The sequence below is a fragment of the Bos indicus x Bos taurus genome, chromosome 12, assembly GCF_003369695.1.
Source record: "Bos indicus x Bos taurus breed Angus x Brahman F1 hybrid chromosome 12, Bos_hybrid_MaternalHap_v2.0, whole genome shotgun sequence".
Taxonomy (NCBI): Eukaryota; Metazoa; Chordata; class Mammalia; order Artiodactyla; family Bovidae; genus Bos; species Bos indicus x Bos taurus.
Window position 1 is genome coordinate 23,117,172 of NC_040087.1, and position 17,508 is coordinate 23,134,679.

General features: G+C 39.3%; 1 protein-coding gene across 1 annotated transcript in view; it reads right to left on the reverse strand.

Moving 5' to 3' along the window:
• The window catches only part of FREM2 (FRAS1 related extracellular matrix protein 2), a 152,929-nt gene that overhangs the window by 72,452 nt on the left and 62,969 nt on the right, over positions 1-17,508 (reverse strand). The window contains exons 3-4 of the mRNA XM_027557360.1: positions 8,023-8,169; positions 1,657-1,887 (exon numbers count right to left, since the gene is read on the reverse strand). Coding sequence (XP_027413161.1) covers positions 1,657-1,887; positions 8,023-8,169 — 378 coding nt within the window. The remainder of the gene's footprint in view (positions 1-1,656; positions 1,888-8,022; positions 8,170-17,508) is intronic.

A 17,508-nucleotide genomic window follows, 5' to 3' on the forward strand; every position in this document is an offset into this window, starting at 1 on the left:
ACAGGGATGATCATGGCCTGGAATGAATGGGGTTGAACTTCATCCAGAAAATGCCAAGACAGCTTAGATGACCATTACATAAGATGAAATTATGGCAAGTTTTTATTTGGTAGCCTTTAAGGTTATATAAAGAGTATGTGTGTGTGTGTGTGTGTGTACCTGTGTGTATTTGTTATTAAAACCCCACTTCTTAGATTTAATATGAGTAGAGAGTATTCTGTGTTATGCTGGGCTTATAAATAGGAGAGCACATGAATTTAAGTGTCTTATTCCTTAAGGTCAGTATGGCAATTATACCAATGGGCAAATACCAAGCAATGGCTTCAAATAAGCTCTAACTAACAGGCCAGTTTATATGTAGTAAAGCTGTCATAGGCTTCTTCCAAAGAGAGAAGCTTTATTATGCTAGCTTACCCAAAACTTACCCCAAACTCAGGACTAAAAGAAAATTTAATTGTTTATTCCCAGATAATGCAGATAAAATTGAATGTAATTAAATTGTTAACTGTTCTTTAATGGAAATGATAAACATAACTGAGCTTCATTTTCAACTAAGGACAAAGATGTTAAACAAGCAGAGCCGGAGCTCCGGTTCTCCCATCCTCTTTCTTTAATTATGCTCTGTTGTTAAACCCAGAGATTTCCACATACGTCTCCATTTCATGTACTCAGTAGATTGTATCTTCACAGACCATTTCTGGCTGATGAAATAAAGTAGGCTGGCAGTTTAAAAGAAAGTCATGTCTGTCTTCTGACAGGATTTCAGCTTTAGCGGAGTCTCTCCAAGTTTTGTATAAATGCCAGCCCTCAAAAAGCCGATTCAACCTTTTTTTCCTTCTTGGCTGCAGTGAGACAAGTCAGGACTGTAGGAGTGTGGCAGGGGAAGGGAAGGTCAAATTACACTCAAAAGCAGTGAGGTTCATTTTAACCAACATCAGCCACGGCTGTGCAATGACAAGAGAACGTGATCTCATAGATTTAGGAGCAATGATTCAAGAGATTTTTCACCAAAAAGCGGGGGTGGGTTGGCGGTCATGTAAAAAATATGGAAACGTACGGCAGGATGAAAAGTTTTGACTGATGAAGATATGAATAAATTTGAATAATTAAGTGTTATATGGAGAACAAATTAATCCCCAAACCGTCTAATCCTTAAAGTATTTGTTTAAACGACATTTAAAAGACTTTAAAAAGTCCCTAATGCTGGGAAAGATTGAGGGCAGAAGGTGAAGAGGGCGTCAGAGGATGAGATGGCTGGATGGCATCACCAATGCAACGGACATGAACTTGGGCAAACTCTGGGACATAGTGAAGGACACAGAGGCTTGGTGTGCTGCAGTTCATGGGGTCGCAAAGAGTCAGAGACGACTGAGTGACTAAACAACAACAAAGTCATGAAATAATTCTAGAAAAATGAGATCAGTGATGTACATGTCGATAATCCTACGCATACTCGTAGTTCACTGACTTAAAAAAAGTACAGCTTCTCTTCTTTCATTTTTGAGTTCCCTAATCCAGCAGCATATCTAAGAATGCTGACCTAGAAAAGTCTGCGCTATGGAAATCCAAACATTACATGTAAAAACCTCCTCCGCAAAGTGCTTTGTTATAAAAAGCCGACAGCGACAACACGAGCAAGGTGCCGGTCGCTCTTACCATCTCCTGGGTCCACGATCTCCACTGTGGTCACCGCAGGGAACTCCAGGGCAGCCAGCACGGGCTCTGCGAGAACCACCTGGAAGGTCTCGGACTGCTCGTGCGCCCCGTCGCTCAGAATCCGCACTCGCCACGTGGCCCGGGTCTGGCCTGGGTTGAACTGCACTTGTCTCTGTGCTTTGCCCTTGAAGTCCTTGTCTTTTTTTGCAGTCCCATCTCTTGTGCCAATACCTTCACAAAAACACAACATCATAGCCCTAGTGTCATTTTCAGTTGGGTTATTAAGGTTTTCCTTGCTGTTAACATTCTGTGTTACGATATCCTGCAGTGCAAAGTAAATCCTGCTTCCATTCCATGAAATGGATAATTTTAAGTGTCCTGTTGTAGGTATTAACAGTCCATGATTTCTGTTCTACTGTGGCCCCAGTATGGTTATTTCACATATTCTTTTTTAAAAAATATATTTATTTGGCTGCTCCAGGTCTTAGTGTGGCAAGCAGGAATTTTAGTTGAGGGATATGGGATCTAGTTCCCTGACTAGGGATTGAACCCAGGCCCCCTGCAGGGGGAGCAGAGTCTTAGCCACTGGACCAGTAGGGAAGTCCTTCCGTCATATATTTTTGAGTTAAGTTTGTATTAGAACTGCTTGTAAAGTGAGATAGAGGAAACTGATGCTCACACTCTGAAACAGTCGTACACCCACAAATTCATGTAATCTAAAAACTCTTCACACTTACTTTTTTGCATGGGTTGTATTGTATGTGTCATATTTTTAAAACTTGAGAAAAATTCTCTAACTAGAAAATATAAGCCAGCAAGAGACTCCGTGAGTCAGTGAATTCTTTGATAATCTGAGCTGTAAATGACCAAGAATAATAATAAAAATTTACTATATTCACTCAACATTAGAACCCTTAAAAAATCGAATTTACTGTTTGTCAACATGACCACTGCCAGGTTTTTCTTTGTGGAGCGCTCCAGAATTCCATGACGCCAAGTGAACAGAACTGGAGAGCTAAATATATACGACTTTTGTGAGCAGTATGTTTGGCTTACTCTGTGGGTTCACGCAAGGTCAATTTCCACTAGCTGGGAAGGTTGAAGGATCTCTGAGTCTCTAAGAACATTATGAGAAGATCTTTATTTGCCTACTATGCCACATACTCAAATAATAAAATATATTATCTATAAAGCGATGAATAAGAGTCAAAAAATTCAACATCACATAAAAGTTACAAAATTGCAGTTAGTACTTGTTCTATCTTTGGGTACTAAATCAGAACCTCTTAATGATTCAAGTTAATAGGATAATTTTCAAATATATTCCTTTAAACATTGGTCATTTTCAGAGAAGTTGGTAGAAAGATTTAAAAGGAGAAAAATAAACTTTTGAGCCTATTGGAATGAAAAAATCTGAAAATGAATTCTTTGCATCACTTCTCACTTCTCACATCATTTTTCAATTAAGAAAAAATTATCTTGTTTCCAGAAAAAAAATGTCCCTTTGTTCTTCAAACTAGAAACTGGACCAAGTAAGATTTGTTCAACCACCAATATACATAGAGCACCTACTATGCACTAGACGAAACAGATAAAACCTCTGTCCTTGTGTGCTTATGCAAGAACAATTTGAACTTTATTTCTTCATCTGAATATATCACTTGTTATAGATCTCAGAAATATTGCCTATCGTTCAATAAGAGGTAAAGCATAATTTACTGAATGGCAACAAAAAAGGGGCACAGAACCAGGAATTTCAGCACTACATATCATGTTGAGCATTTCAGACTTCCTGTTAGCTCTCTGGTTCCTAGAACACACAGAGTGGCTGTCAACACTTCTTAGATCCACTACAATTTACTGCCAAGGTGATGATGAAAGGAATCATTCTCTTTGAGGTTCCAGCACACACGCGGCTCGTTGACCCATTTATTCCCAGTGGAACGACCAGCAAAAGAATCTATTATTTTGCCTCTGATAGCTACTGCCCACTTTTCTGTTTTGTTTTGTTTCATCAACAATGCATTATTTTCCCAGAGATTCAAAAGGCAGTGAAAAACCAGAAGGATTCCGTACAACATAAGGAATGTCCGCTAGTTCCAACTAGTCATCCTTCTAATTGATAATTAAGTCATCCAACCTAATAAAAAATAAACTGCAAAAGCAAATCTCAGTTGTTGCTGCCAAAAAAACACCCAGAAATTTTCTGGTGGATTTTATAAGAGATTTTCAGTTGGATGTGAAGTATAAACAGACAGTATCTTTGATTTATCAAATGAAGAGAAATAGATTTCTATTTCGTGGGAAAGATTGTCATCTTAAACTGTTTGACATGTTTCTCAAACATGAGAAAACAATGAAAGGCATGTCATCTTTTTTAAAAGGTTGAATAAGAGCCAGATGGAATATTAAACTTGCTTGGAGTAAAAATAAAGATTCCCTTTTCATAACTGACACATAAGACCTACTCTAAACACAGGGCTAGTCTACCTTGTTACTTAAAGTGTGGTCCATGGGTCAGCAGCTTGAACAAGACCTGGGCACTCGTTAGAAATTCAGAATTTAAATCCATACCCCAAACTTACTTAATCAGAATCATTTTAACAAGATCCTCATGTAACATGCGTAAGACTCACATGGGTGGGTAGACACATACGAAATACGTCATACCTCCACGAAGCCCTAGACAGAGGTGCCTAACTTTAATAAAGGATGAAGAAATGGTGTACAGATGTGGAGGAGATGGTCCACACTTGAATGCAATAGGCAAGACAGTCACATAGTCAATGTTCAAAAATTTTGCTCCTACTTGGAGATACAAATACTCAGCTGGTAAAACCATACCTGTTATAGAAATATTATTATACGGGGCAAAAAGAATTGTGGAAAGTAAAAGCTTACAAATTAGGCTTAAATTGATGTTTTTTTTTCAAAGATAACTATTAAAGAAAACATATTACTCTGATTTACTGAATTTACAATTTACAATTGCATCTCTTCCTGGGGTATGGAAAAATGGCATGGAGGTTAAGTAAGGTCCTTCCCAGGTGGTGCTGGTGGTAAAGAACCTGCCTGTCAATGCAGGAGATGTAAGAGACACAGGTTCGATCCCTGGGGCAAGAAGATCCCCTGGAGAAGGGAATGGCAACCCACTCCGGTATTCTTGCCTGGGAAATCCCACGGACAGAGAAGCCTAGTGGGCTATAGTCCATGGGGTTGCAAAAGAATTAAACGTGACTTAGCAGCTAAACAACAACATCATAATGACAGTCACTACCTTATAGTCCATTTTCTAACACAGTGTCTGGCACTTACCAAGCACTCATAAAATACTAGTTGAGTTAGTGAATAAAGGATTGTAAAGTGTAAAAAGCGATGGGTAAAGTACTTAATGTGCTTAGCTGAATAGCTTGTATTTAGTAAATGTTTGATAACTGGAAGCAATTATATGTTTGAAATTGAATTTCTTCTGTGAAATGCAAATACAGATTTAATTTATCAATGGGTTATTATGGTTATAAAATGAACAATTATCTCTGGGAAAATACATATATAAAACTCATGGTTTATTATCTGTGTGCCTGTAGGTAAGCAACTCCTGTCTTTAGCTATAATGCACGCATGCTCAGTTTCTCAGTCATGTCTGACTCTTTGTGACCCTACGGACTGTAGCCCACCAGGCTCCTCTGTCCATGAGATTCTCTAGGCAAGAATACTGGAGTTGGTGTCCATTTCTTCCTCCTGGGGGATCTTCCCTATCCAGAGATCAAACTCGAGTCTCCTGCATTGGCAAGTGGATTCTTTATCACTGAGTCACCAGGGAAGCCCCATTAGCTATAATAAAACTATCCAATTCTAAATGTCCATACATAAAATTGGAGGTTGTAGGGGAACAGTAATATGAAAAAATATCCATTGTAGAACTTCCATGGGATCACCCTTTACATTAACCTGACTTTCCCATTCCAGTCCTAATGTAAATTCTATTACCATCTTCAATGATTGATGAGTGAGGGCCATGCACAGAAGTCTTTCCAACTTTCCATCACCCCAGGTTACTAAGTAACCTGGTGAGGTTAACCTAGTAGAGCTATAGAGCCTTTATAGGATTGTGAGTGATTTCTATACTAGAAGGAAATACTGGTTCATTGAAAAAAATAACTGCAGGAGAAAAAAAAGAGCACTCATTCAGTATTTTAGCATCCAGCTTAAAAGTGCAACAGAGAAAAATCTGAAAAGATAGTTTAAAAAAAATATTTTGTTTGATGTGGGCCATTTTTAAAGTCTTTATTGAATTAGTAATAACATTGCTTCTGCTTTACGTTTGGTATTTTGAAAATATTTTTCAACTATTAACTTTCCCATTCCTATCAAGTGACTAAGTGAGTGAATAATTAAATTCACATACTAGGAGTGGGAATTTAGGTAACACGCAAATAGATGAAACCTTGCTGAAGAGTCGCTAAGATGCTCTATTTTTTAGTTATTATTTTCCCTGCAACTTATCTGCTATATTTTCAAGCACAAAGCACAGTTAAGGCACATCTCTCACTGACCATGTAAGACAGAATTAATCAGATTTCTGATCTGAAGGTCACATTGTGTGTGCAGAGAAAGAGCACAGGTCTTTAAGGGCAATAAGAGCATTCACTGTGCTCTGGAAGGTTAAACACAGACTGTAAATGACTGTCTACAATGAGGCATGTGCTAAAAGCAAAGCTGGGGGATGGGTCTAAGGGTCAACCAGTACTTCTGAAGCTAGAACAATCTTGAGGAGCTGGCAAAGCACGGTGTGGAAAACCCTCCTCTAAAATTAAAACAACAAAAAGCATTTTTGAAATCAGGGGTAATTAATATACTGCATGCAGGCATCAGGAGGAATCCTGGCAGGTGGGTGGGGACAGTGGTCCTGGCAAAAGCTTGGTGTGTGGAATGTGTATGTGTGGGCTTGTGTGTGTGTGTGTGTCTGTGTGTGTCTGTGTGTGTCTGTGTGTGTGTACGTGCATTGATATGGATCTACTGTTAAAAGTTTTTTAATTTTGTGGACCAGTAAAATTTCAAATAATCATTTTGGAAACAACACAGGGTTATCCGCTTTTTTATTTTGCCAACATTTCCCTAGATTCTTACGTTAGTTGATACTCTCAATGAAAGCTATTTCACCCCATGAAAACTCTATGAGCCTAGATGTCTGTATAACATTGCTGTTCTTGTTTAGTCACTAAATCATGTCTGACTCTTTTGTGACCCCCATGGACTGTAGCCCGCCAGGCTCCTCTGTCCATGGGATTCTCCAGGCAAGAATACTGGAGTGGGTTGCCATTTCCTTTTCCAAGGGATCTTTCCCACCCAGGGATTGAACCTGCATCTCTTGCTTTGGCAGGTGGATTCTTTACCACTGAGACCAGAGAAGCCCCTATATAACAGGCTACTAAAAAATAATATAATTGCCTGGGAGGCCATCACTTTTCACTAACATGCCAAATATTTTGTGCTGATAAAATGGCTGCTTAAAAGTACAAATATACCTACTTTTCTCTATTTTACACTTACATGAAATTGAATGTGAGATTAGAGCTGATAAAGGTTTTACTCATGTGTTTCTGACTCTCAGTTTTACATAAAGGGGTAAAGCAGCAAAAAATGATTAATGTTTATTAACACCTGTTAATGCTGGAAAAAGTAGCAACGTATACCTTTTATGTAGTGTTAGGATTCTTGAAACTTTTAGTGACCTACTAGAACATTTGAAAGCAACAGATAGTAAATTATACTTCAATGCCTAATAGGTCACTAAGTAGGTTTCTAGTTTACTTATTATCAAACTAGCTTTCATAATTTGATATTTCAGCAGACTTTTATCTTATAAATTACAGAGTTGCTTGAGCCTATTCTAAGATTTTGGAGAAGGAAATGACAACCCACTCCAGTATTCTTGCCTGGGAAATCCTGTGGACAGAGGAGCCTGGCAGGCTACAGTCCATGGGGTTGCAAAGAGTCAGACATGACTGAGCAACTAAACAACCTTCTAAGATCTAGTGACATTTAAATTATTTTCACATATGAGCGATTATTGCCCTTTTGTTATTAATTTATACCAGGGCAACATCATATGTAGGTAGAAATTTTGAAGAGATATATATTCTGATTACATATTCCTTATTTTTCAAGCTTTGTTTCTTTGATTTAGCCTCAACACAAAACTTTTGGTATGTTTTGTTAGCAGTTTAAAGAGCCTTTAAGTGTCAATCTCTCCCTAAGCTTTAAACCTAGACCAGAAAAAATGAAACATTTTTTAATTATTATAAAATCATGAAATTTTGATAGAAAAAGGGATATGGGGACAGAAGTGCAAATTAAACTTACTTATAAAGGAAGTCTCTCCCAAATAACCTCTACGCTTAAGCATGACATCTAGAAATTTGGAGTCCTCATTGATCAAGTAATATTCCTTTTCAAAGGAGATCCATGCCCAATTCAGACGAAAATGCTGCTTGGTTAATTTGTTTCCACCTGGAAAACAAAAGTGTAAAGCCTCAGATTAGTGCTCTCTTTAATGAATGACCTTAGACATTCCAAAGATGACTCAAATGATGTAGCATTAAGAATCCCTCTAGTTACTTGGCTTGATTCACAATCTAGAATATATCCAAGGAAAACCAGCTTACTGTCCACCCATTGTTACGAAGACACACAATAGCTGACATAAATCTTCGCAAAATGCCTTAGTCTTTAGCAGGGGAAATGGATTACTAGGAAGGAGCACAGGACTACCAAAAGCGCTTCTGTTTCTTCACAAAATCAAATATTCCAGCTGAAGGATGAGTCACTCCCCACAAGGTGCCGCTAGAGAGCAAGTTTTGCCAAAAAGAATGCTGCAAGCCGTTTTCGTGGTGTTAAACATACACACACACACAGCTTCACAAATACCTTTTTCTGGTTCACTGAGCAATTGGGTGGAAGGCTTTAATTATAACCACTTAAGGAAAAACAAATATCCCTTCTCCGCCTCCCTTCCCCGCTAGAGTCCACTCCATTCCTTAGAGCAAACAGACAGCTCCTTTCATTGATTTCATTCTACTCTGAAGATAAGGCTTTCTCCTCCCCCCATCCCCTCAAAATGGAGCTGGCTTCCTATGCGGGGGAAAATAAACCTTGTGTGTGATCTCTATAATGTGAAAGCTGCTCTGCTAGGTAAAAGAAAAGAGAAGTGGTTATCAGCTGATCACTATGCATGTATCCTTCTATTTCCTTTGATCTACACCAATTATTTCAGAGTAAGGTGAGGTTTATAAACAAAGGCATCAATAATTGCTTTTAAGCCTTTCTGTAAAAGGGTGGGAAAAAGCCCAAATACCAAACACAGCTAGAGGCACAATTTTAATTTCAGTTTCTTCCCTTCTGAGTTCACACAAGGCTATGCTAGAGAGAGAAATGAGACAGGAAAACATCAAGGCTTTAATAAAAAATCTGCACACGGAGAAACATAGTGAGTGAACAAACACGTGAAAAAAAATGTTCATCTTTGCTGGAAAAAAAATTTTTTTAATTGCAGTATCTTTGAGCTTTGAAATGACATGTGCGAAAGATGAAAGAGGACACCCAGTACAGCTGAGATTACGTAAGGAAATTGTTTTTCTTGTTTATTGCTGTTTAAATCGTAAATTAGCACAAGCCATTTAGACAGCTACATGGCAATGCATGTAAAAACAAAAAGATGTTCATACCATGTGCTCTCGTAAGTCCTTCTATGGGAGAAGCAAAAATATATTTGTAAGGGACTGTGCATTGCGATACATTCTGTACTAGCCTCCAAATAGAAAATCTTAGAATTTATTATTTTTATGGTATATAAAAATAAACAAAAGAGAATTCAGCCATTAAACAAAAAAATATGAAATTTTTATTGAAATACTTAAAACACTTAAAATACAGAAACAATATTGATGCTTGTCAATGCAGGAATATAACATGAGACGTTACAAGTAGGGAGCTGCTTGGTGTTTAGATGGGTGGGGTTGAAGATGTTTCAACTTTTCATTTAAGTTTTAATATATAAGATAAATAGATTGGAGAACAGGAGTTCCTTCCACATTCTGTTCTTAATTGTGCCTGCCATGTCCTAGATACTGGGTACTGTTCTGGAGGGGGTGGGCGGCACAGGCTGAGTGCTCCCCAACCTGGAGTCCACAGCCTACTTCACTTCTATCTGCTGTTTGATTTTGAGCAAGTTTCTTTCCTAGACCTCTGTTTCCTCATCTGGAGAGTAAAATGAAGGTAATGTTAATTAATGCTTGGGTCAAGTGAGATAAGCCTTGCATGCATCCATTACTACTGCTGCTGCTAAGTCGCTTCAGTTGTGTCCGACTCTGTGCGACCCCAGAGACGGCAGCCCAGCAGGCTCCCCTGTCCCGGGGATTCTCCAGGCAAGAACACTGAAGTGGGTTGCCATTTCCTTCTCCAATGCATGAAAAGTGAAAGTGAAGTTGCTCAGTCGTGTCCGACTCTTCGTGACCCCGTGGACTGCAGCCCACCAGGCTCCTCCGTCCATGGGATTTTCCAGGCAAGAGTACTGGAGTGGGGTGCCATTGCGTTCTCCGATGCATGCATTACAGTGTGATACAAATGTAGCCTCCTTCGACAAAGTTCGCCGGTTCCTCGCGATGCACCAAGCATTCTCAAATCTACCTGGCTCACCAACTGCCTGACTCTTAATCTGCCTTAAATCCTCAGTCCTCCTTCGCCCCATCTCCCTACAGCTGCAGCGCACATCAAGCCATGAGGCAATCTTTGCAGATTTCTGGTTTCACCTGCCCTGTCTTATTCCATTTGCCTCTAACCTGCTTACTCTGAGGTTTAGCCAAGAGTCTTGCTGCTCCGTGAATTTGTCACCCTGGCTCTTCTTGCCACTTCTACTCTCCTGCCTACAGTGATGATGTCCCCATCACTCTTGTGCTTGAACTTTCTACTCAAAGTCTCCCTTTACCATCTCCTCCATGGAGCCTCCTGTCATCATTCCAGCCCTCTCATCTCAGTAATTCTGCATCTGTTCATCTGTCGATTGTTTTGGGCAGTTTTGCAATTTACTGGATATCCTCTCCTACTGTTTAATTATACACATTTCCTAATTGTAGTCATTTTCATCAGAGACTGAGAGTGGCCATTCATTCTTTTACCATCACCAAGACCTGGTCTTGCTATCTTTAAAAATACTTTTTTACATTATTGCCTTTATGTTCTATTATTGAGAACATTTCTTCTAAAAAGTCATAGATAGCCAACAAAAATAGAATAACATTTAATTACCTAAATTAATACCTAACAGCTTTCTGATTTCTCATTATTACTTGAAAACAACTTTATGCTGCACTTCCCTCTCATTCAGATTGTGGCTCCATCAAGTCCTAGACTTTCTTCCGAACTTCTGGTCCAGCTGTACCAAGCCAGTCAGTCCATCTGAATACCTACAGCTTCATGTCCCATCGCTTCTCCATGGGGAGGAACAGCCACTCATACCCAACTTCTCATTGTTTTCTGAACTTGATGAGTGATTTTTGCATGTGGGAAGTCTTCTGCTCAGAATACCTGTAGCTTCCTGCTCCTCCTTTATTTGTTTAAGGCCAGATCACCAGCTCAGGAAGCCTGGCTTAGCATGCTGTGGGTACTTCTTCTGTATCTTCAATCAGGGTAATTGTAATTCTTTATCTTCATGCTTATTCTACCCGAGCACCCCCCCGACTCCCCCACCCCAGGACAGGCCCTGGTCAAATTCATCCTGCTAGTCCAAAGCCAGTGTAATGGCAGGGACACTGTGAGGTCTACCGACTTCTTCCTTGACTGTCGATAAAAGGCCTATGGAGTAAATATGATTTTCAGTTATAAAATGGATACTTTGCAACTCCTGTTTTATTCCTTATTTCTTAACGGTTCTCAGCTTACAAAAAATAAAAATAAAACACATACTACAGTTTGACTTGACTGTGATTAATCACATCTGACCTATTCAGTAACTCTTGTGTTTAATGTGTTCAACAAATGAATTTTATTATAGTTCTGTATACTTTCTTCCTGACTGTCTCTTCCCCCTATGTCTAAGAATGAGATCATTAAGCATACCATTTCTCTTTAATCATTTTTAGCTAATTTTAAGATCTGATTCTCTTTCCTGAAATACTCTGGAAAATATTACCCTTTTCCTAAATATTGTATGTTTTAAGAATCTCAAGTCAATGAGGCCTTTTGACATTCAATATGAAATGGCAAACACCAATAAAAAACCCAGCCTTTTCGAGCACCTTTATTCTGGTAATTTTTCCTTACAGTGCTTTCCACAACCTCGTATCCCATTTACGCTTTCGTTTTTGTTTGTTCACTCTGCCTCCTCCCATTGTAACCCATGACCTAGGAGAGCAGGGAGTTCATTTTGCTTACGGTTAGAAAAATGCTGATTTAATGAATTAGACACTCTAACATCTTGGTTGAAAGAAGTTCAGAAATGCTTCATTTATCGGGCAATATAAATATCCTATATAAATGTAACATATCCCTTTTAGCGCTGTATCTTTTTAAAACAACAACAAAAATTTTAATTAAAAAATCTTTTTTTGACTGTGCCATGCTGCTTACAGGATCTTAGTTCCCCAACCAGGAATAGAAACTGGGGCCCTGGCAATGAAAGTCCCAAGTCCTAACCACAGGACCACCAGGGAATTTCCGAAATAAAATTATTTTTCATAGCACTCTTTCTAAAGTGTCTTGCATACGTCTATGAACACTATGTAAAGATTTTAAATGATTGCCTATGAATGTGAATTACTGGAATTTGGATTTGTCTAGATTAGACCTCCAGAGGTTATTGATGACAAAAGCCCTGTTTAACCCTTCTGTTGCATTATAAAGTAGCAGAGATGGTCTTAGGGATGGCCAATTTCACCTCTACTTACAGATTTATAAAGCTTATTTTCCGGTTGGTGTTTATGTCCTGGAAGGATCAGAGTGCCAGGTTACTGGTTAATCAAGGGTTTCAAGTGACAGACAGCTGAATAAGTCCACCAAGGACTTCATATGTCCACCACTTTCAGCTTTTATTTGAAATAAAATTCCAAAGAAACACTGAGAAACTTTGCTTCACAAGACCAAGACTCAGTCCAGGTAATTGTTTTAAATGCTCAGTGTTCAGTCTACATTGAGGATTTTTAAGTAGATATCTTACTAGAGGCTAGAATGTTAGTGTATAAAGCTTCACTCTAAATAGAATTAAATAGTACATGACTCTTCTGATTTCTACATACGGGAATCATATTGCATCTCAGAATCTGCAAAATTTTAGGCACTACTTATTGTGCAGGAGTACTATAAGGACCTGAAGAGCTAAGCTGAACTTTATTGTAACTCTGATTATTAAAACTGACCTTGCACATAAGTTCATTTTGATGCAGCTCCTATTTTTAGTTCAAAGGAATGAAATTCTGCAACATTAAAAGATTTAAGGATAAAAAAAATAAAATAAAATCAGTCTTGCACATGGAACTCTGTACTTCATCTAAAGAATGTAAAGGGACTTCCCTGGAGGTCCAGTGGTTAAGACCTCACCTTCCAATGCAGGGGGTGCAGGTTCGATCCCTGGTTGGGGAGCGAAGATCCCACATGCCTTGTGGCCAAAAAAAAAAAAGCCCCAAACATAGAACAGGAGCAATACTGTAGCAAATTCAATAAAGTCTCAAAAACTAGTCCACAGAAAAATAATGTAAAGACACGTTATTTATTACATGTTACAGGTTACCTACCATGTAGATTCCCATAAAACCTCAAAGTATAGGAATAATCAGTGTTGACCCTTTTAATAATAATAGCCACAGCTTACTGAATATGAAATTTTAGATGAATTTAGAGAAGGAAATGGCACCCCACTCCAGTACTCTTGCCTGGAAAATCCCATGGATGGAGGAGCCTGGTAGGCTGCAGTCCATGGGGTCTCGAAGAGTCAGACACGACTGAGCAACTTCACTTCACTTTTCACTTTCATGCATTGGAGAAGGAAACAGCAACCCACTCCAGTGTTCTTGCCTGGAGAATCCCAGGGACGGGGGAGCCTGGTGGGCTGCCGTCTATGGGGTCGCACAGAGTCGGACACAACTGAAGTGACTTAGCAGCAGCAGCAGCAGCAAGCAACCTAAAAAACTGACAAAATTTCACTTCCACATCATTCTTTGGTTTTCTAAGAGATTCTGCCATCAAGAAGCTATTCCCATTGGAAACAAATTAAAGTCGTAACCGGTGTCATAAATCCATACAACAGGTGTCTGACAGCTGATAACCACACTCCCAAATGCTTTGTCCCCAAACCCTGACAGCACAGCCATTAAGGCTGTGATGAAAAGACCTCTTTTGAACTTTTCCAGCTGGTCTTCAGTCATCTTCAGCTTCTTTCTCAATGGGAACACAACAGATTTTTTTAGAATAACAAAGAGTCACAACCTTCAATTAGCCCTCCCTAGGAACTTAGGGCTGCCTAATTTCTGTAAAGACAAAGCACACTGCTTTCAATACAAAACTGGTGGTGTATCGACTTTGACTTGTGCTTAAATAAACGGTCATTTCTGGGTGCCTGTTTAAGCTCTGACAACTTTTTTTTTTTTTCATGAAGAAAGTTAGCTTCCAATAGAACATAATTCCAGTGGTAATATTTTTCCAACCTGCTAAGATTTTCTTATCGAACCTGGGTCTCTTGCATTGCAGGCAGATTCTTTACCATCTTAACCACCAGGGAAGCCCTAAGATTTTCTAGCTTGCTCAGTTCTCAGTTCATTTGCTCAGTCATGTTTGACTCTAGCTTGCTACAGTTCCATTTGTTTAGAATAAAGTTCAGCCTGGGAGTGAATTGGAAATCAAATATATGGCTGTTTGAAAAAGCTGGATATCAAGCTTTAAATCAGCAGTAAAGATAGATATTAATATAGAAAAGATTAAGATAACAATACTACCTAATTTATAGGGAAAATTTGATAATTTGATTCTTAAGCAGTCTTGTTCTCTTAGAAAGTAAGGGCAGTGGCCATGCAACTACCATCAGCATCTATGTTATTAATTACTGTGAAAATCAAAAATTAAAATTAAAATAAGGGATTTATTTCATTGCCCTTTTGGTGTTAGGATGAACTTTGAAACTTTGCTTGAGATTGTCATACTGAATGAAGTAAGTCAGACAGAAAAAAATATCATGTGATATCACTTATACATCAAATCTTATAAAATGGTATATATGAACCCACTTATAAAACAAAAACTGAGTCACAGATGGGGAAAACAAACTTATGGTTACCAGGAATGAAGTGGGGTGAGGGATAGATTGGGATTGACATATACACACTATTATATATAAAAGAGATAACTAATAAGAACCTATCATATAGCACAGGGAACTCTACTCAATACTTATAATGACCATGATGCTGGGAAAGATTGAAGGCAAGAGGAGAAGCGGACAACAGAGGATGAGATGGTTGGATAGCATCATTAACTCAATGGACATGAGTTTGAGCAAACTGTGGGAGATAGATAATGAAAGACATTGAAAAAGAGAGTTCCAGAAAAACATCAACTTTTGCTTTATTGACTACGCCAAAGCCTTTGACTGTGTGGATCACAGTAAACTGTGGAAAATTCTGAAAGAGATGGGAATACCAGACCACCTGACCTGCCTCTTGAGAAATCTGTATGCAGGTCAAGAAGCAGTTAGAACTGGACATGGAACAACAGACTGGTTCCAAATCAGGAAAGGAGTATGTCAAGGCTGTATATTGTCACCCTGCTTATTTATCTTATATGCAAAGTACATCATGAGAAATGCTGGGCTAAATGAAGCACAAGCTGGAATCAAGATTGCCGGGAGAAATATCAATAACCTCAGATACGCAGATGACACCAATCTTATGGCAGAAAGCGAAGAAGAACTAAAGAGCCTCTTGATGAAAATAAAAGAGGAGAGTGAGAAAGTTGACTTAAAACTCAACATTCAGAAAACTAAGATCATGGCATCCAGTCCCATCACTTCATGGCAAATAGATAGGGAAACAGTGGAAATGGTGAGAGACTTTACTTTTGGGGGGCTCCCAAATCACTGCAGATGGTGACTACAGCCATGAAATTCAAAGGTGCTTGCTCCTTGGAAGAAAAGTTACGACCAACCTAGCCAGCATATTAAAAAGTAGAGACATTACCAACAAAGGTCCATCTAGTCAAAGCTATGGTTTTTCCAGTAGTCATGTATGAAAGTTGGACTATAAAGAAAGCTGAGAGCCAAAGAATTGATGCTTTTGAACTGTGATGTTGGAGAAGACTCTTGAGAGTCCCTTGGATTGCAAGGAGATCAAACCAGTCCATCCTAAAGGAGATCAGTCCTGGGTGTTCATTGGAAGGACTGATGCTGAAGCTGAAACTCCAATACTTTGGCCACCTGATACGAAGAACTGACTCCTTGGAAAAGACCCTGATGCTGGGAAAGATTGAAGGCAGGAGGACAAGGGGACGACAGAAGATGAGATGGTTGGATGGCATCACCGATGCAATGGACATGAGTTTGAGTAGGTTCCAGAAGTTGGTGATGGACAGGAAGCCTGATGTGCCGCAGTCCATGGGGTCGCAAAGCGTCAAACAAGATCGAGCAACTTAACTGAACTGAAGGAAAGGGAATCCTGGTGTGCTGCAGTCCATGGGCTTGCAAACAGTTGGGCATGACTTAGCGACTGAACAACAACATGGGAATAGAATCTAAAAGCGAGTGGATATAAGTGACTCATTTTGCTGTACAAAGAGAAACTAACACAACATTGTAAATCAACTATAATCCAATAAGAAAAATTAATTAGTAAAAAAAAAGAACAAAAATTTGCTTGACCTTAGAATCTTCCATAACAGAACCTCTGAGAGCTCCTGGAATTCTGTTTTCTGGCCCTTATAGTCAGGTGGATTCTACTGTTTATGGAAAAGCACCAGGTGCGAAGCTGGAGCCAACTAGCTCTTAACATCCACCCTCCACCCCCAGGAGTTGACACTCAACCATGGAAGATGGCTTGAGTACATAGATAATGTGCATAAGCTAGAGGCTGACAACTGCTAGGAGAGCGGCACTGATAAAGAGCTGGGGGAGCTCACAAGAGGGAGAGATTATGCTGACCTGAGGGGATCAAAGACAAATTCACGGCAGAGATAGCGTTTAAATGCAGTCTTAAGCACAGGTATTTGGATACTCAGCGAGATGGTGGGGAGGGGAGGTGAAGTGTTCCTGGAAGATTAAGTATAAGAACAGAGATAAGAAATTCAGTAAAGGGGGAACTTCAAAGAATTTGATAGGAGCTCAGGACATTTACTCAATATTTATTTCCCTCTCCTTTTTCTATTGCAGTAACTGGGTATTAAAGACAAAGAGGGAGTAAGTAAGTAAGTGTTAGTCACTTAGTCGTATCTGAATCTTTGCGACCCCATAGACTGTAGCCCACCAGGCTCTTCGGTTCATGGAATTCTCTAGGCAAGAATACTGGAGTGGGTTGCCATGCCCTCCTCCAGCGGATCTTCCAGACCGAGGGATTGAACCTGCATCTCCTGCATTCAGAAGCAGACTCCTTATTGCTGAGCCACAGGGGAAGCCCTCCCACTATCAAACACGTTCTAAAAACTAGGGTGCACAGCACAAGGGGTCAGATCCACAGAGACATGTAGAGAATATATGTAGAAATGTATAGAAAAACAAGCACCATGACCAAGACCTGGAGGGGGAGAGAAATAAGCATAGCACATGTTGACTTCTATGGATACATATGCTTGTGCAGAGGTCTTCTAGGCTATTCTTAGGAA